The 21,056-nt window shown below is 41.9% G+C and overlaps 1 protein-coding gene across 11 annotated transcripts; it reads left to right on the top strand.

The window, feature by feature from the left end:
- Positions 1-859: 859 nt before the first annotated feature.
- LOC110988275 (UDP-glucuronosyltransferase 2C1-like) lies at positions 860-20,352 on the top strand. 11 transcript variants are annotated; one of them, XM_087137905.1, is made up of 13 exons: positions 860-3,819; positions 4,420-4,584; positions 5,376-6,148; positions 6,386-6,608; positions 8,309-8,534; positions 9,335-12,484; positions 14,320-14,453; positions 15,346-15,453; positions 15,627-15,751; positions 16,070-16,479; positions 16,799-16,916; positions 17,100-17,810; positions 18,121-20,352. In XM_087137905.1, the coding sequence occupies exons 2-6, from the start codon at positions 4,452-4,454 to the stop codon at positions 9,612-9,614; spliced, it is 1,635 nt and encodes a 544-aa protein (XP_086994031.1). In that variant the 5' UTR covers positions 860-3,819; positions 4,420-4,451; the 3' UTR covers positions 9,615-12,484; positions 14,320-14,453; positions 15,346-15,453; positions 15,627-15,751; positions 16,070-16,479; positions 16,799-16,916; positions 17,100-17,810; positions 18,121-20,352. The 11 variants fall into 11 exon arrangements, with proteins under 11 accessions (XP_086994031.1, XP_086994032.1, XP_086994029.1 ...); XM_087137906.1 differs by having other exon boundaries at positions 15,346-15,751; positions 17,100-17,211; positions 17,531-17,810; XM_087137903.1 differs by having other exon boundaries at positions 15,346-15,751; positions 17,100-17,291; positions 17,531-17,810.
- Positions 20,353-21,056: the final 704 nt, after the last annotated feature.

Genomic DNA, 21,056 nt, shown 5'->3' with positions numbered 1-21,056 from the left:
CGATTTATAAAGAAGAGAACAGTCAACCCACTTGCGTTCAAATTAATTGAGGAGAAATTGGTTTAGTTATGTTTTTAAAACCTGGTGTTTCTAAAACTTATTAACTCGAGAACTGGCTGCAATGAAAATTTTTTTGCAGACGCAGGTCTAATATATTTACGGTTATTTTTGCTTCTGCTAACTGAAGAATGTCAGTCTAGTGGCGAATTTCTCCTGAAAATGACTCCATATCGTCCGCTGTAAATGTAGGAATCCTAAGGCAGCAAAAGGAAATTTGGACTGGTGCACCTCTCGATTAAAGGACCACCCAGCCCCCCTCTCCTCCCGAAAAAACCCTCAAAGAATTTCTGGTGTCACTGCGCGTGAAGCACGGGCGTTTTCTACTGGGGTTAATTGAAGAGCCTTTCGATGTCTGCATACACGGCAATTATCAATGCCATATACAAACCGGATGGAACAAAAACCAAGTCTTCGGGAGGAAGTATCACTGGGTTCTTATATAGCGCATAATTATTACGAAATGTCTTTATATGCTCTGATCGATGAAAGCAGGGAAGTCTTTAGTTTTATTTTGAGATTTTCAATTACTGTAAGGCATGGTTTATTTTGTTTGGAAGACTGTTCCACAACTCCGGAGATGCATGCCCGCCGTCCATATGTCTTTGTGAGAACTGGATAATGAGTCAGCAGATCTGTAGAAGGTCACAGTGAACAAAGTTTCCCAAAGTGGATGATATTCCTTGATTAACTCCTGAAGGTAACTTGGTCCGGATCCATGCATGCATTTATTTGTTATCGTCAAAAGCTTGAATAATATCCGAGCATCCACATGCAACCAATGCAAACTCCGCAAAACTGGAGAGGTGGGCTCAGAAAGGGGGCCGGTGGCTCTGAAATATCTTATCGTAACATGGCCTTTCAAAGGGCAGACGCTATCGTGACGGTTTACATGATTTAGAGAGGAAATGGGAAATAAACCATTCCCTGCAAACCCCCTTTCGTTACTAAAATAAATAAATAAATAAAACTCCTCGTTCAAGGGCCGGGAGAGGGAATCTGCCAATGCGTATTGTTAGTATCTACAACAATCAGCACAGAACCCGGGAACAATGTGTATGCATGTAATGGTTGAACATTTCAAGTGAATCAAGTAGTTAAAATTTTACTATTTTATGCTATATTTTTGAACCCCTACAGACATTTTTTGCTGTTTGTGTACGTCGATCTACAAAATAATGTATAGAGCGTCCCAGTTGTTTATCTTCACAGTTTTTGGTCTTCACTTACGCGTTACCTGTTTTTGCCGTTACATTCAGAAAGATTCATTACAAATTCAAGAAAAAGATATTATGTTCTCTTAGACTGTAGATAATCATGTAGGATTTTGGTCCAAACTGTTGTCACTAGTTAAAAGGTAAACACAATGGGGTTCACTGAGTAAGTTAAATTTTGGGCAATAGAGCCTGAAAGTAAAAGGTCACGTCGCATGCGCAGCGAGCTTCCGGAACCCTGGCGTGGTCCTCGTATAGGGATTTTACATTTGGGCCGTCTATCACGTTCGATAATTTTGGAAGAATAATTCTTAACTGAAACCATCCCATAAATCCCCCATGTTGGAATTTTACCTTTGTCATCCTCAAGTAACATTTAGGAAAAGTTACATGGAGATGGGTAAAAAACGAATGTTCTTTATTTAACGACCTCTCACGTCCGGCGGTATCGTACCCAGGTCTCCATGTTCATGCACGTTTGTTTTCACTGCCCGTGCTTATATACGTGAAAACGAAATTTGAAACGTTGCAAAGATTTACCTACTTGCAGTCGATGAGTTCCAGATTCCGTTGAGTTGTTGACATCACACAGTTGTTGTCAGCAAAGGTTAAATAAAAGATTCGAATCTTTCATAGTTGAAGTAGAATATTGCTTTAAGTTTATTTCTTATTAATTATAAGACTGTGTAACATATTTTGATCTGTTTTTACTTCAGCTCTTACCGTCGGACTAGCATAAAATTTCAAACCGTAAATGTCCATCTGCATACGAGACTGCCTTGTTGCACTGCTCTTCATGTATTTTAGATTTTCGGAAGTGATGGGTCAATTTATGGCAGGATATTCGGATCCTCTTTAGGTTTTAAATTGATATACTAGCAAATATTTTCCAAAGCCCCCTTTCTGAGTTGGATTTTTTAAGAAGTAACTGGACGAAAAAATAGTACAAATTCTAAAATCTTTGGGCGTTATTTTTCCTATCAAAGGGTTCCGGAAGCGCGTCATCAGGGGCCAACCTTCAGGCTCTGTTGAACTAGTGCAGGCTTGAATTTGTTTTCCTGGCTCAGGGTAAACCCTGACGTTAAAGGTGACCAAAGCAGGTTGTTAGGCATGTATAGAGGTAAGATCAGATGGGAGGTGATTGCATTTGGCAGTAAATGTTTTTAATTAAGAAATTAGCAACACGGACTCAGCAACTGAGGCTAGTCGCTCTTCGCAGGGAATTTTAATGGTGTACATTACAAACAAAAAAAAAGGCAAGAAAAGAAATAGAAAAATAATAACCATACTCTTTCCTAATTTTCACTTCCTTAATTTAATATAGGGCAGTTAAGCATATAATGCATTATATAACCTGTAAATACAATGTATTTAAAAAAAAAGATTTAAAAAAGAAATAAAATAATAGGCATTGCTGAAGATCTAATTGCTGTCCCACTCTTCAAGGATCAGTGTTCAGGTAAGCGAATGGTATGTATTGTATTATATGTGCAAAAATGTTACTTTTTGAGGGATTCCTATTATGCAACAAACAATACAGTAAGCCATTCTGTTATCAATACACGTATTCACTCCCCAGGGCATCTGGATCGTCGATTCACTTAGTTCCCGCGGGCCAGCGCTCCAACCTCTACTTAATAAAATCCGATTTTTTTTCTTGCGCAAGACTCCCCAACAGTTGAACGGATGGGCAAATGGGTCGTCCGGACTCGTCCGTTCAAAGTTTTATTTTTCACCTATTTTTCCTCCCATAATTCTGTTATGCATAATGTAACCGTCCTCAATACTGCAGTCCTTCAATTGAATGCTTGAGCCTAGCTGGAGTTTGCGCTCGTCGCCCAGCGCCCGAACAAGGCGCTGGGAAAGTCTGATGACTATGCATTGTGATTGGCAACTATGCACGACTTCCAATCGCAAGGTTATCACTTTCTGTTAATGAAAGTTATTTGAAATTTTTGGTTAGCCAATGGCAATGCTTTGGTGAGCTTATATCGTGAAAACATGGCCTTGGTACAACCATGGTAATTTATCTTCTTACTAAGCATCACTGCTCAGGTGTCTTTTGGCGATACATTTCAAATCATTGGTTTTCTTGATCAATTTTGAATGAACTAATAAAGTGTAGTGAGAATATTAAAGTTACAGTAATGAGGAAGAAAAAGGAATTATATCGAATTGATGACAGTCATATTGAGCGAGCTCGCGCGCTTGGCAGAAATTTACCCGCAATTCTCTGCGCGTCATTAGCTGTGACTGCGTGTAACGTATTTCCTTCACAAAAATCTGTGCAATTATCAAACCTTCCCATCGCCCTGTTCGGGCGCTGAACGACGAGCGAAGTTGGATTATTATGTCAACATGCTGGTACGGCATGACCAGCGCGCGCACCGTGCACAACACCACAGTATTGCTTGCCACCGAGAGTGTTAGTTTGGTGTTATTGGGCATAATAAAGCAGCGAGGTGTGTGATTAGCGTTAGCACTGCTGCACGCTGCGGGTATTGCAGAAATACGAAGTACACAAGATCGAGTTGGTCAGCAGCACAGGGTAAGTTTACTTTGAATTGTGTTTTATATAAAATAAATCGTAAGATTTCAAAAATAACAAAAATATCCAATTCAATTCAGGCGTGGTCTTAGCAAGACAAAGGCAATTGATGCGTTATACTGTTTCCTCACTCAAAAATGTCATCAACAGTCGCATAATGGCAAACAATTTGCTTGAAATTGAGAACGGAAGTCGATTCTGGTGACTGCGTGGCTGCCAAACATTGAACATCACAGAATATCAAATAAAGGGTTTGCATTACTACTGCCTCCACGCCAGTTCTTTTGTTGCACGGGGTGTGCATAAGGAAGTTTCCCTGTGGAACAAAGAAACTGCCCTGCAAGATCGCAGCCACGCAAAGCCTCTCTTGAATAGAAATCAGTCATTAAAAGAAACAGTAGGCATATATACCAGCAAGATGAGTTTGTATTACAACAGATATGAATGTTATTATCTTGCTGCCTGGGACCTTTATTTCGACAGAAATCTTTCCTGGCATTTTGGTTCTATTTGCAAAATGTGCTGTCCCCGTCGAATCCCCGCCACTCCTATTAAAGAGATCAGCTAATCCTATAATATCTTGTACATTCCCTGTGACAGCTAGCGTTATTGGATGCTCTTCCGAGAAAATCATGAAACATCTAGTAGTAATCTACCTGGCGGTCGTAATGATCTTCGCACACCTGTCAACTGCAGACGGCAAGGAAATTTTAATAATGGACTCGTTCATTGGTGGAAGCCATTACAAGTTTCTGAGTCTTTTAGGTAAGAGTTCAGAAATTCTTCATGGTATTCTCCTTAGTTTAGAAACGGCAGGAGTATAACTTGCGCGCATATAAGCAAAATTACACTCCTGATCAAGCGGTGATGAGTGTATGACGTGGTTCATGCAAGGCGGAAGATAGGTCAATACACTACCAGACATTAGACACATGCAAACGCAGCCCAAGGGCAAAATTGCTCGACGTGAGCAGGCACTCGAGAGTAAAAGTGTTACTATGGCGCTGTAGAAAAATGCACAAGCCCCAAATCACAGTAGGCCTACATGGCATCAGTGTAATTTTAGAATTTCACAGTATTAACAGTAACATTACTCTCATCATAGGCTGCATCCGAATCTGTGGTCTAGAGCTAGGTCTAGGTCTTCACTCCATTGAAAGTATGTGGAGACGCGCAGACAATAGACCTAGCCGTAGCTCTGGAAGCCAGCTTCGGACACGGCCACAGTATCAAATATTCCAGCCATCTTGAAGCGTGTTTTCATGACACAGCTCTCTGGGATTGCCACAAATTCCTATGAGAAAGTGGTTTTATTGTCAGTGTTGAGAGGAGGCTTGTCTTCATGCCTCATGAAAGCTTCCCCTGTCGCCCCCCTTTGGAAAAACATATCCTGAACAGCTGCGACTGTGGAGTTTTCCCAGCGTGTTGGGTAAAAAATTTCATCTGGGCGCTTCTATCCGCATAATATGCTGATTTATTTTGTGTATGTGCGTAAAAAGCCTGATATAGGCCTAAATAAAGATTCTGATGATATTAATGATGACTGTTTCGCCTAGGTAAGGAGCTTGCTGAGAAAGGCCATAACATCTCGATGCTGGTGGGCGATTGTATGTGGAATAGAATATACAATGGCAAGAGGCCGGAAGCAATCTTAAATGTTCAAAGCATTCAATGCGCGATTTCCGCCGAAGAATCAGATAAGTTGTTCCATTACTTCGCCCGTAAGACTCTCACAGGAGAGATGTCGTCCGTCTTATGGGGTGCTAAGCTTTGGTTAGGCCTTCTAGATGACCCAGAAATAAAGATGATTGCGAATCTAACTCAGACTATGACCACGACCTTCCTCTCTCCCGAGTATCTGATTCCGTCGTTGAAAGCAGCCAAGTACGACCTCGTAGTATGCGACCTGATGTCACCCATTTGCTCGATCATGGCACACGATGTTCTTAATGTACCGTATGTGAACATTGCCAACGGTGGGCCCCTGGGTACGCGTTACACCCGTTGGTCTGACACCCCTTCCCCGCTAAGTTACGTCCCGGAATACCTCACGCACTTCACGGACTCGATGACCTACCTGCAACGCGTCAAGAACGTCATAATGCACGCGCTGTCTGTTATCGTGTACGACATTGGCAGGCATTATTGGACAGATGCCCAGAAGAAGGAGATGGGATATCGAAAAGAGACTTCGATGCTTGGAATTTGGCGGAACTCGGCCCTCTTCATCCTGAACTGGGATTTCATTCTAGAATACCCTCGTCCCACGCAGCCCAACGTGGTTTTTGCAGGTGGTGTGACCGTGCGATCCGCCCAACCGTTAACTCCGGTAAGTCGCATATATTTTGATAAATAAGTAATGAAAATAAACAAGCAATTTGAGCTCCGCTATTTAAAGTGCACGCAATTCAAGCCAAGTCAAACGCTAAATGGCGACCTGCGCCAAGAAATTTTCATTTACATGCCCAACTGCTCTGGCCTTGAGAGAGAAGAAAAGGGATAAAGCCAGAGAGAAAATAACTATACCCCGGTATTTATACGCTTTCCAACACCATTCCTTGGCAAGGATTTCGAAGAGTTTGTACAAGGTTCGGGAGACGACGGTGTTGTTGTGTTCTCCGTCAGCACCTTGACGAACCTCATGGACGACGACATGGCGGACATGATCGCCACTGCCCTGGCCAGGGTGCCGCTGCGTGTCATCTGGAAGTTCGCTGGGGAGCGGAGACCGTCAACTCTGGGCAACAACACGCTGTTGGCTGGCTGGCTGCCTCAGGGAGATTTACTAGGTAAAGTGCAATGCATATCCAACTGTTGAATAGGTTCGGGTTGGTTGGGATTAAGGTGGGCCTGCAAGGCTAGATCAACCCTATCCAGTTCGTAAGTGTGACGTCACTTCAGTGTAAACCACGCCCACTGCACACAGACTTACATGGAACCAAGGAACCAGAATTTAATGCCCAACTTTACTGTTCTTCCCATATTTGGGGGTCGTTTGCACCCAACTCCGGGGGGAAGAGGTTGCCATTCAGATCTCTGACACTAGAGCAGCACAATATAGACAGTAGCACCAACTGCAGACTTTGAAACCAAAATGGCTGTTCAATGTGCAGTACAGCTATCGTGTGCAGTTTTTTTATACACGTTCACCGACGCATAGTCTACCATTTTGGTTCCAACTCTCTCTCTACAATAAGTTCAGCTCAGACAAGGAGAATTGTTATTAAAAAATGGATGCATCCATGGTTAACACATCCACCTGATTCCATCCGAATATACTGAAATTAAGCTCATCGTTTGTCACTCAGTAGATGATAACCCCTTTTCTCTGTGACCAATTAAATTACTATAGCAGACCAGCCCTAGGTCAGTGGGACGGTAGGAGGAAGGAGGAAGGGTCCCCTAATTAAAGTGGACGAGCACTCTCAATATACCCAAGAAACAGATACAAGCCTACTCAAATGACATGAATCTCATTTAACCACGATTTATTCTCAAATAGTAGTAAGTGCACAAATAGCAGGATGGCACGGCAAGAGATGATATAATGCAATAACAGTTGTGAACTAATGCGAAAAATCACATGTAAGCAAGGTCAGTTGGACACTGCTCAACAGTACAATAGGCCTACACTGTACAATTAACAGTCGTCACCTTGTACGCCGAAAATCATCTTTGAGAAAAGATCATACAAAATATACCTACAACAATTTCTGAAGGAGATACGCTTCTCCGTGAGTTACATTAGGAGAATGGCCGGAGCCACGTTCTCTACAAAATCGCAGGAAACTATAGAGAGAATTTGGTGCGGCAGAAAGGGACCACGTTACGTAGACGGAAAGCGCCAAAAGTAAAAACATCATGTTACCTCTGTAACTTAAATATGTAAAAGAAGTATTGGAAGAATGATGGCGCCCTTACGCAGGCACTGTTCCCAACATTAGTAAAACCAAAAAGAACTCCTTTTGAGCAAAGTTGGTTCACTTTTGCCCGTTATGTGTTAACTGCAACTGAACCCAATCAACCTACTTGGAACCATTTCGACTGCCACTGCGATTGCTCTGGGCTCACTTGGAACTAAAGCACGGACTTGGTTATGCCATTCGAAACTGCAACGCTGAGTCTTGGAAAATAAAAATTTCTCGAAAAAAGGAACAGTTAAACAGCGACGGCGGGTGGAACGGCTCGATTTAGGACATGCACCAAAATAATTTCAGCCGTTCGTGCAGAAAAATGCATTTCGTGAATGAAGTCTCCCATTTTTGCTAGGCGATTCGGAATATTTTGAGTGATGGCGTTCTAATCCATGTTTAAATAGGGATGCACCACTGCCGTCGAAACACGATCATTACGACCGCAAGACTCTAGTGTACCATAAAAAGTGCCATCGGCATCGACGTGTCAATAAAGTCATCTCCACTCCCTGTATACCAAAATTGTTCGTAAGACGACCATTCATTAAAAAGCCTTCCCTTTTTTTCCAAACAAGGGCATAACAAAACCAAGTTGTTCATGTATCATGGAGGAATCAACGGCGCCTACGAGGCCATCTACCACGGCGTACCAGTGGTGGGGATACCATTATTTGCCGATCAGATCGACAACCTCCTGCGTCTGTGGAGCCTCGGTATGGCAGAGTACGTGAAAGGCGGAATACGTGAGGTCAACAGTGATACGCTGTACCAACTCATCATGAAAGTGGTATCTAATCCGAGGTAATTAATACATGTAGTCAACTTCAGATGCTATAGGCAAATGAGACGCCATTCCGAGGGGCACCATACACTCACGAAGCTGTCTCAACTTGAGCGCGCACACGCACTTCGGCAATTGGCTATACGGTTCGTAAGTGTGACGTCACTTCAGTTTAAACCACGCCCATTGCACATGCAGAGCACATAGGGCATTGATCGCCGTTTACATGGAACCATGGAAGTGGAAGTTAACGAGCAACTTCAGCGATTGCCCAAATGGGAGCCTGCAAATCATGACGCGTCCGCTTTTGTAACGAAGTCACTTAAGAACCAGGTAGAGTACGAAGTGTGACGTCATTTGGAACCAGGTTAAGGGAGCCTTTACATAATTATTATGTACGTTTTTGGCTGCGTTACGTACATGATGCGTTCATGTGTTTCACTTTCACAGATACAAAAATTGACTCCATTAACATAACACATGTGTACGTTGCGTTTAGCCGTCAAAATCGCTCCAGGAGCAATTTTTGACGGACACGCAAGGCTTGGCACAAGTGTTGGCGCAAGTATACATGAAAAGGCGCCTAATTAATGCGCTTGTTCTCGCGCTACACGTACACATAGGTGTGCTAGACGTAATCCCATGGGCACTCTATATGGTTGATTTCTCTGCAGGACTACTAAGAAGGGCGCAGATATTATATACTTATAATTACTTTTGCAATATGCAGAAAGGGTCAAATTTCATTTTAAAAAATACAAATTGGCCCGTTTCAAACCAAACTGCAAACCGTGCTCTGAAATTTTGATCTTTATAACAGCTACAAACGTCACGCAGTTGCAGCATCAGAGAGGTACAGGGCCCAGCCGCAAAAGCCATTGGAAAAAGCCACTTTCTGGATCAACCACGTTCTCAACCACGGCGCCGAGCACCTACGGACAAAGAGTAGAGAGCTGTCATGGATTCAGTATCACATGCTGGATGTAGCGGGTGTGTTAGCCATTCCATTCGTCCTCTTCATCTGGGGCGTACGTTTCTGTTTATCAGCCTTGTGTTGCCGTGCTAAATCAGCAGGACAGCAGTATAATACACGCAAATGATGCCATAACCATTTCCACCGAATAAACGCCACGAAACTTGATGTCAATCAGCACATGTTGTAATTACGAAGCACCGTTCACTGCTGTTCCACGCAGACTCCGTTTCCTGGATTTCTGCTCAGTGAAAAGTGAGATGACCGTGTATGATTGGTTCCTTATTCCCTTGCACGTTGTTGTTTAGTTTGCAAAAAACACTTCGTCGTTAGTTGAAAAGAATTTTTTTAATGTGAACTCTACACGAAGGCCGCCCTTCCTTGCAACGAACAACTTTGAAAAAGACTTCTTTGATTTTTATCTTGCCATCGCGCCGTGCGGTAGTTTTTTCTGGGAGCAAGAAAACTTTCCCTTTGGAACCCGCTTCGTAGACATGTACATGCAGTCTGTGACGTAATCTGAACGGAACCAGTCTGTTGCATTTTTTGCCAGACACGCAGAACTCTGCAGCTCAGAAACCAAATAATTGCACATAGGCCTTAAACTTGTTATTTTGTCGAGTTTCTCATGAATAATTTTATGAAGCAAGGCTTATTTATGGAAAATGCTGGGAAGTACTGGTCCTGAGGTGTAGGTCAACTAAAATACTTAGGTTACCTCTGCTTGGCGTCGGGACGTAGCCAAGCTGACCTAACGTTAGACCTCAGGACCAGTGATTCCCACTACTTCCCCACAAACCACACACTGCTTGCAGTCTGTTTCAGAGTTCTTTCCAGGTCAGTCCTTATCTATCACAATCAAAGCAGTGCTGTTTTGGGGCTGACATTTATATGTGACCTGTAACACAAAATGAGCTGAAAGTTGGAATGTTCAAAAATTGAGACATTGGTTTGAATTCAGCAGAAACGGGCTTTTCAGTGGTATGTATACATGGAATACTTTGGGTTTAAGTATAAATGGTGACAATGTGACATTTCTGGCAGGTTTACCTCTTTGTTTCTGACATTGTTTCAACATTTCTGATCGTAGCCCGCAGCCAGAATGATGAACCCTGTTTCTTGGGGATATATAATGTTTTTTCATATTTGGAGAAAAGAAGTCATACATTTTGTCTGGGTGGGCAATTTAACACAGGCCTATCGGTTATTTCTGTTTTTATCGATATTTTATCGATACATACTGCGTTTGCACGATTAAAAGTAAAAGTAAACTGTTTCTTTGGATATTCTGATCGACGAATACTTTTTAAGAATTCAAATGATGAAACCTTGTCGGGGATGGACATCTTCAGATATCGATTATATATGTTTTTGCCGATATTTATCAATACATATTGCGTTTGTACAATGAAAACAAATAAAAGACTAACAAAATTTAACTTGAAAAAAAAAACAAATATCCCATATTTATATGTTAGAATGAATAAGAAATTAAGTGTCATTGCATGAGCACACCATGCAAAAATCTGCAGAAGGTGAACCCGCTGGATGACGGATCTGTCTCATATTTGCACAAAAGTTTCCTCTTGGGGTACAATTAGGGCAGGTAAATCCATTTGGTGAAACATCGCTACATTTAGGAAGTGGGATTAGCCATTTCAATGCATTCTCTATTAAAAATGGCAATTTTTTGTCAAAATGACCAAGTATGTCGATTAATTTTTTTTAATCTTACACTGTAAAAGGACCGCATAATAATTACTGCAAGATCAAATTAGAGGTCTTAATTTAAGCTATCTTTCCATTTTCATCTTTTGTTTATAACCCGCAGCATTGAAGGTCATATGACCCTTCAATTAGTAGACACCCTCCTCCTTAAATTGTGAAAAGTACACCATCTTGACGTTGTGATTTTTCAACTGCCACAGGGATTAAGATGATATTTTGTTTTCCAACAGACCTTTAGCGTTAGTTCATTTAAAGCAAAAAAAAATCGGGCGCTATGTTGCCCTTGAAGTTTCGTGCACGTAGTAATCTTTGGCCTCAAATCCCTAGTTTGCACTGGTGTTTGCACCAGTTTGAGATGATTTATTTATTTTATTTTTAGTTTTTTTCAGCAGGAAACCTTATCCTTCTATTTAGTCCAACCCTATTCAACCACAAGCCCCCAAGCCTTCTCTCCAGTAACGCATTCAACACAATATCAACATGCATGCAGCAACACATAGGGGCTGAAAATTTGATTGTCTGTGGGAAAACTCTTGGTGGCGCTCTGTAGTCTACTTTGTAAGACATTATGGGTCCAGTCCACTAATTCAAGCCCCATTGAAAACAGTGTAAAATCAGCACCGTTCAGGGCCCAATAGCATGCACGCCAACATCCCTGAGATTTCTGAAACACAAATGAAATTCTTGTCTGGTCACTTATCTTTCAATTTCTTTTCAATTTTTTGTGGGTTAACCAATTACATTTTTAATTATTCCCACAAAACAAAATCACCCCCAAAAAGTGATTTTTCCGAAGTCTGATTGCAGCCATTTTTCAAGTGGCAACCCTCAACTTTCTCGGGCACTTAGGACCATTTTTCAACCGTAGTTTTCAGCCCTTCTGCCCTCATATGAAAGCTCAAAGACCCAGGGAGTTGATCCTGGCGACGATTTACACAATCTCACCATTTTGGGGGCCAAACAATCTCTTTTTTCAAAAGATACTGTGGAAGGGGGCACTTTTCATGCTACTGAGCTGGTAAGAAATTCTCACTTGAATTAGTGGTCTGCACCCTTTAGGGTGCACTGTCCCAATTCAAGGAATATTCTCCGCCAGGCAAAGCGCACAAAAAATACCTCCCAGACAGTTTCGAAAAGTGGGGTCTCTTTGGGCCAAGAAATGGTGGGATTGTGTCAGTATGGCCCAGGATCATCTGTGTAGATTCAGGGGCACCCATCCGGGGGCAAAGCAGACAAAAATGGGATTCAAAACTAGAAGAGCCGAGAAAGGTGAGAGATGTCATTTGAAAAATGGCCGCTGGGAAGACTTGGCAACATTCATTTGGGGGGGGGTGATTTGTTTTGGGCGGAAAATTAAAAAATTCATTTGCCAACCTACTAAAAATTGAAAATCTAATGAAATCTGAAGGACCAAACGACACAGGGACTTCAGTTGCCTGCCATGGGGCTCCAAACTAATTGGTTGATTTCACACTATTTTCAGTGGAGCTTGAATTGGTTCAGTGCACCCTTATGACAGCCATGCAGCACGTGCAGCACGTGCAAAAGGAGGATCACGAAATTCAGACCCCGAGGGTCATTAAATACGGGTTTGCCCGTGTTCATCCTGATTTGACATTGGGTTGATGTTGGGTTGAAAGTACCCAAAGGAGACTAGCTGCATTACCCTAAAGAAGTGCAACAAGTGTAACGGTCGGCTTGACCATTACCAGGATTACCAGGTTCGGATGGGGGAAGATCGAATGAGATTCTTCTTGACTCTGTGCTACATTCTGACTAGTTTATTTACATTATTTACAGAGCATGATCACACATGATGCGACATGACCGAAGGCCTACTCATAAAAAGACTGAAGCTACTTTATTCTTCACATAATGCAATGGTAAAATCTAAGGTGAACCTGAAAGGATATGTAATCACACGGAATGTCCCGTTACACAAGGACATTCTTGGTCATCTTTCTTGGCTGAAAAAAAAGCCCCAACACAGCAGTAGTGGCACTAGGCCTACTCGGTCTACCACACCAAACACCGAGTTGGATCTTATTGCCTGGCGTGCTGGGCTGTTTCATGATGTTGATCAGTAGATAACCATCTGCCCTACCCATAATTTTAACATGTTTAAGTTAGGCCTTGACTGGAAGCCATCTAGAAAATGTCAGCACGCACTCCATCCTGCAGCTTCAAAACAACAGCCTCGCCGTGACCGTTCTATTCAGGCATCAGTCTTAAAGGAAGTGTTCCAGTTATGGAATGTTTTATTGCCAATATGATCAGGGAGGTGCAAATTATTGCATTCGTTGGGCAACGTCTAGCATAAGCATACATGTATGTGATCTAGGTGGTGGTAATGTTATAGTCCCATGCCAGTTGTCTGACATGTTGCTGCCACTTTTTGAGGGCCTGTTTTCCTCGGTCTCAGACTGACCACAGTCAATAGGTTGTGTTATCATAGGCCTACTCTTGTTACACACATGAACCTTACGTGGCTGTATAGCCCCCCTCCCCCCATGTGCTACTGAACACCAAATCTGATGAAGCAACACTGAATCTTTTGTTGTCCATGGCATGATGTAATAAGGCTGTGTGCCCTATACAGTGTGTTAGCATTGACCTCAATAATTATTTTGATTATCTTGTTATAATCTTGTCGGTTCCTACACATGTATCTGCCCCTTCAACTAGACCATGATCACAACATGTACATACATGTACCCCACAAGACAATCACAAGACCATTACAAGCCCCTCACGAGACTGCCAGTCTGAATAAAATAGTCAAAGGCTATTAAAATAAACTGCAACGAAAGCATTCCTTTAATTGTCATGGCAGGCAGTTGTAAAGATTGTGATGCAGGTCACGAAGAAGCTGTCAAGCAGCAAAGATTATGTGATCAAAATGGGGTAAGGACTTTTATTTTCTTGATGTTCATGTCAAAAACGATGGCTTGTCATCATGTTTGCTTACCATTACTTCTTGCTAAGAAACCAGTTTACAATGCACAACAGTAAGTCAGGTGATAACTAGGTTTTTCAAATGAAGACTGGTTGGAGAGGTCACACAGTCATAACATCTGTGTTTTTAAGTCTTCCTTTTATTTCAGCCCATTAGTGAGTGCACACCCAGCACAAGTTCAGAGGGCCAGGGATCAGTCAAACTACACAGTGGTGCAGGATTTCTGATGATGATGTGGAGGATTCATCCTCTGATTATGGATCACCAGTGATAGCATCAAAGGTGAGAAAAGCATCGTATGGTCCCTTTTGACAACCAACATGACATGACTGTAACAGCCTCGACTCCTCAACTGACGTAAGATGATGTTTTTAGTAGCGCTGAATTTTGAGTCTCAGTAACCGAACTCGAAGCAATTGTCCTGGCTAAAGTGCACGGACAATTCAGACTTAAAAGAAGTCTTTGTTGACAAACAGAAGTTGGTTTAGAATGCGAGTATCTCTTATTCTCAAAACTTCGCCTCATGCAAAGCTCCTCACAGTCAAACAGGGAGCTGGTGAGGAAAGTCCTCCTGTTTGCTAACAAGTATTTCACCCGCGCAGCAAAATACTTCACAAATGAAGTATTTTCTCAACACGAAAAAGCCTCACAGGCTCAAAGCATCGAAGCTGGTCTCATCAGACATTAGCTCTCTGCTCGCAAAGTTCCAAATCAACTATATTAACATAGTCACTGAATATAAGTCACAAGTAAATTATGCAGTAAGGTTACATCACCCTGCTCTAAATTGATGACTAAATCCATTGACAAATCAGAACAAAACCAAATGATGTAAACCTTTGACTTATATCAATTTCTTCGTAAAGTTCCACCCCTTCATTTCAAAGCAATATTATTCCATGAAAAGTTGTGGGTGCACTGGCCCTCCGCCCCCACATTCCAAGTAGCTAACCAAGTTTTATCAATTGGTCAACTGGCCTTGATGAACATCTGGTGTTTGACTCATTGACCACTACACTTTTCTGGAAACCTGTTCACATAATCTTAACATTGTTACAATTACATTGGATCTTTTGATCATTAATGGACGTCCTAGAGACCCATTCCATATTGCATACCAGTAATGAAAATATTGCAGTTTTTTTATTGCTATTGTTTTGTGTTGTCATTCTAGAACCTCCAGGTCCTTATGCAGGAGCCTAGCATTGGTAAAAGTTCTTCATCTTCCAATGAAGGCTCCAGTTGGCCAGCTGACAGATCTTGGGCCCCGACCCCTGGCCTAGTGAGCAAAGTTGATATCTTAAACACGTTCTTATCTCATGGTGGTTATGAGCCAATAAAAAGACAATTACTGAAGCCTCTGGATAAATGTAGTTCAAGCACGAAACGGCTGTACAAACGGAAAGCCTGGGGGGGGGGAAGCAATCAACTTGTCATTATCTTGCCTTGCACCAGGACAAGAGGAGGAGATGCTCGAGGAGGTCATGAAGGCAGATAAACATGATGACACCAAGTCCAGGTTCACACGGAGACAGCTACTCTCACTAATAGCCGATGGCAGGACCAAAGAACAACTCCTGGTAAGATATAGGACGACTGAAGTTTATTGGAAGAAGACACTCATAAGCTACTCAAAAAATCTGCCCCTCAACTCGTGAACGACAGCTAAACGTTTTGGACTGCTGGTACATTTGAACAGAGCATTTTTGCTTTGCTTTGGCCAGACACTCACGCCATCCATACACTCTAAAGATTAGCTGGGATTAGGCATCATCCTGATCCTGCCAAATCTAATGTTATTTTTGTTAACGGGGACCACAATTTTTTTCATTTGAAAACTCAAATGATTTTGATATTGCAATTTTCGTTTATGTTAATCTGAAGTTGATTTATTTCAGGCCTTGATACCCAATTTGACTGTTTACCGGATTGACCAGGCCAGGAAACATGCAAAAGAGGTTGGAACTGGTCAGCCTGTTATCATCGGACCAACCGGATTGACCAGGCCAGGAAACATGCAAAAGAGGTTGGAACTGGTCAGCCTGTTATCATTGGACCAATTCAAACATCCAGACTAGATGATGTAAAAGTTGATCACTTTTTGGATTTCATCAGCAGACCTAAATTCATCTAGGATGAATTGTTTGGCACAAAGGTCGTCAAACTGATGAGTCATGGAGAGAAACTTGAAATCCCAAATGTGGTCCGTTCAGTCATTGCCTCAAGAATCATTGACATCTACCAAAGCTATTGTGAAGAGACTGGGTTCTCACCACTGAAAACACGTTCATTGTGCAGCATTATACAGGTGAGGCATCATGTCAATGTGCATGTTATGCTTATTCTATTGTTGCTTGGTGATATTGAGACCAAACTCTCTTTAAGGTGTATAGCTGGTCACTAAGGCTATACATACTACAGAAAATTCACTCATCATCTGTGCAAGTGTAATGGACAGGTTTGTGGCTAAATAGTTATCCCGTACACACTGCTGATTCCATCTGCAAGTTTGTGATGACCAGAATAAGATACGTGTACAGGTGTCTGGCTGCTGACGGTATTTATAATGATAAAATATCAGCACATAATATCTTATTATCCATTTATGCGTTTATTAATTACAGTAGGTTTGTGCAGCCTCAAAGAAGGTACATGTATCTCTTGCCGGTCTTGATCACGTGGTAGCTGAGGGAACTGAAGCTTTTAAGTCCTTGCATGAGGCAGTGGAGACATTTTGAGAGTGTGGTAAGCTTGTTATTCGCTGATGCCAAACCTTATTCTAAAGGGTAAGGGCTACCATTATTACCCGACGAACCACTTCACTGCATTGTGCTTTGATGTTACCTTTTTTATTAAAAAAATTGAATAATTTCAGTTTTACTCTTTGTTTTTGCTGTACATGTATATGTGTTGAAATTATGCTTACAGGCTATCCAACCTCCTGGATTCAAGACAGGCGGCAATAACTCCGAGTGTGGAGATCACTATATCCCATTCGCACTTGGTGATGATAGATGCAAACACACCCATGACTTCTGCTGTGAGCAGTGCGAAGAACTGAAATTGGTCCTAGAAGAAATTGAGGAAGCTGCTACTTCTGAGATTGCCCATTATTAATATGTATACATTCCATAGGATTTGCTGAAAATTTGTAAATGCATTACTGTACTGGCATGCAGGCGTCGATCTGAATTTGATTTTGATTTCTTTGTTCTCTTCAGAATCATATCTATGATTATTACAGGAAACAGGGAAGCGAAAAATAAAATAGCTGGATGTGTATCTGCATGTTTAATGAACCATAACTTGATGCAGAAATATTTCTGGCTATGCCATAAAATATAAGGTCTTCACACCAGATATCCAAAGCCGCAAGACCACCTGCTGTATGACATACAAACAGCAAAAGACCAAATCCTCATTCTAAAAGGTCACCTTCTGTGCCAGATACGCCAGGACCAGTCAAAATCAGACGTACTTGATAATCTAAAGACATCTCAGGCATTGATCACCATGGACTGGGCCATGAAATTTCTGCCCACCAAGTTCAGAGAGGCCCAGGAGGATTGGCACGGGGAAAAGGGTATCTCCTGGCATGTGTCTGCTGCAGTCACCAAGTCTGAAGACGATGAATTCAAGGTGAGTGGAACCAATATTGGCAGCCATGATAGAATGTTGACATATTTGAGATACTTTTCAAAAAGTGTTGTTCTATTGTAACAAATATTCTCCTCCCCTTGCAATTATCTCCTTCGTATTGGCATGTTCTGAATGTGAGTCAGAGATGTCTATAATTATATATTTAAATTGATATTTATGCATGGATATGATATACACAGTTTCACCAACAACCAGGCACAGAGGATACGTTGTGTCTGTTTGTGTGTTGGAATTTCATTGATATATTTTTCACTCGTTTTGGGGGTCTCTGATATTCTCCTTATTGCAGATCCACTGCTTCGTCCACATTGTGCAACAATGTACACGAAATTGGTTTGCTGTGCTGTCTGTGATTGAAGCTACCCTGATGGAGATGAAGATTTGATTTCCACACATCACTGAATACTACTTCAGATCAGACAGTGCAGGGTGCTACCACAGTGCTCCACTTTTACTTGCCATTCTTGGGCTTGTTAAGAGGCTGAATGTAAAAATATGCCAGTATGACTTTTTGAGGCCCACGCCGGTAAAGATCTGTGTGACAGGAAGATAGCCCCAAATGAAGGCGCACATCACCGGCTATGTAAATGAGGGCAACAGTGTAACTAGTGCATTGGAAATGCTCACTGCCTTGGGGACCCATGGTGGGGTGAGATGATGCTACCCTAGCGGTTCTCGAAATATGTGAAGAGGCTATGGAAGAGGGTGTTACTTGGCCTGGCATCACCCAGTTCACTAACTTTGAATTTCAGGAGGATGGAGTGAGTGTGACTAGAGGGTACAAGATTGGAAAACCAGAGTTCTACCCCTACACAGCCATTCTCAAGAACAACAAGCCCCAGGGTCCCACTAAGGTCAAGTTCAACGGGGACTACTCTGATCCGGCGGTGGCTGCTGGGGCTCTAAGACAGAAAGTAGTTGGATGTAATATGAGGTCAGGTATTTGTATCACTTGTACTGACGACTTGTGTCACAAGACCTTTTCAACTCAGGAGGCCTTGTTTGAACATTTGGCAGTTGGAAGACATACTTCAGACTCGGCTTGTGACACTAAGTTGGATGCCATTGCAAGGAAGTGGGCTGAAAAGGTATCACAAATGGCAACATCATCACCGTCAGCCCACTTCAACTGAATCCAAGATGTCTCTGACTCCCAGTCCGATTAAAAATGGATGGGTAGTTAAGGCAATGAAGAAATCAAAGCGGTTTTCAGCTGCAGTAAAAGACTTCCTCTTTGAAGAATTCATCAGAGGCGCTGAGACTGGGAGGAAAGAAAATCCTGGACTGGTGTCCAGAAAAATCAAAGCCCGGCTTCCACGTGATGACTGGCTGACAACACAGCATGGACAACACAGCATAGAATTCCATTGTATGGAATGGAAAATCCTTAAAAACGAAACTAGTCATCTGGTAATAAGCTATGATATCCTTTAAGGTAGTTAAAATTGTCTTCACTTTGCTATTAACATATATTCACATTCACAATAACAAACACCATTCTCACCAACTTCCACTTCCCCCGCCCTTCCCTCCCCATTCCATGTGGAACTCTCCTATTTTGATTAAAAAGTCTTATTCAATTTCCTGTTTTGAACGCATAGATCTACATTCTGGTGACAGCACTATAAACTGCCTCAAATTCATGATAATATCCATGGTTACCCTTCAAAACTGAATGCAGCGCCCAAAGTTTTTCTGTCTGATTTTGGAAAACCCATTGTATTGGTAATATTTCCACCAAGGTTTGTTATTCATATCCCTGTGGCAGTTGAGTTATTGGAGCCTAAACCCACCTATTAGTAACACCATGTCTTTGGGTAAGGGTAGTTCTCAGAACCATAGCTCCAAAATTAGAAGTTATTTTTCAACATTTTTCTGAATTTTAGTAGCCAGTGATGTGTTAGGAAAGCTTCGTGCGAAAAAATAATATTGTAACTGTTACCATTTTCGATTCATGGCAACTTGTACAAAACTACTTAAAAATCCTCGAAAACTGGCGCCGAAAGGAAGACCCCGAAATTCACTTTTTTGCATTTATCCAAAAACTACTGAATAGAATTGGCCCACTGTTATATTCTACATTCTCTAAGAAGTTGGTCAGGTGCACATGTCCACCAAATTTTATTGAAATCGGCTAACTTGAGGTAATCACCCTCTGCATGGTCTATCCATGTAATGGCACTTAACAAGAACAGAAGGTTTCTCAGTAACAAAAAACCAACAAAAACAGGAACATCACACGCAAGGTGGTCAAACTGGTGAGATTGTGTAAATCCTTGCCAGGATCAACTCCCTGGGTCTTTGAGCTTTCATATGAGAGCAGAATGGCTAAGAACTACGGTTGAAAAATGGTCCTAAGTGCCTGAGAAAGGTGAGGGTTACCACTTGAAAATGGCTGCAATCAGACTTGGGAAAAATCACTTTTTGGGGGTGATTTTGTTTTGTGGGAATAATTAAAAATGTAATTTGTTAACCCACAGAAAATTGAAAATAAATTGAAAGATAAGTGACCAGACAAGAATTTCATTTGTGTTTCAGAAATCTTAGGGATGCTGGCGTGCATGTTATTGGGCCGTGAATAGTGCTGATTTTACACTGTTTTCAATGGGGCTTGAATTTAGTGGACTGTACCCGTAACTACACCCCAGGTCACTGCGGCCGGGCCAGAGGTCACACTCTCCAGCAAAATGTTTCTCTCTTCGTGAAAACGGTGAGGGTTTATCATCTTGGCCTTCAATAGCTCAACAAGCTCAATGAAGTAAAAGAAAAAAATATTACCGATACATTCCAGGTTATCTCCCGTGGTTTACGCCAGGCTCCGAGTTCTACTTCTACCTTCATGGATAGAGCACCTTCTTCAAGTGTGTTGGAATGCAATCCGTTCATGTCCTCCACTGGATCATGGTGGTATTTTTACCTCCATGGTTGGATCGACAGAAGAAATAAAGCAGGGCCACAAACTTAGGTGTTTAGCCCATAATATTAACAATTTCGAGAAGGTCATATTTAATGTAAGATAAATTACTCAAACTGATTCTTTCCCGCAGACTGAATTAGGCTCAAGAACTAAAAAGCACGTCTTGTGCAGCACCAAAGCCAAGAACTCACATGCCCTTCGTGACTGATGTTCTAGGCGTACTACATTACTAGTAAAATAATACCAGCGCCAGGCTCTTGAACTGAAGTGATTGCAAAAACAAAAACGCGGATCGTGTCTCGAGTTAT

This window comes from Acanthaster planci, linkage group LG06 (assembly GCF_054643075.1).
Source record: "Acanthaster planci isolate LZ-2023a linkage group LG06, COTS_SCS, whole genome shotgun sequence".
Classification (NCBI taxonomy): Eukaryota; Metazoa; Echinodermata; class Asteroidea; order Valvatida; family Acanthasteridae; genus Acanthaster; species Acanthaster planci.
Note: the sequence above shows the minus strand (reverse complement) of the source record. Positions and strands in the feature narration are given on the sequence as shown.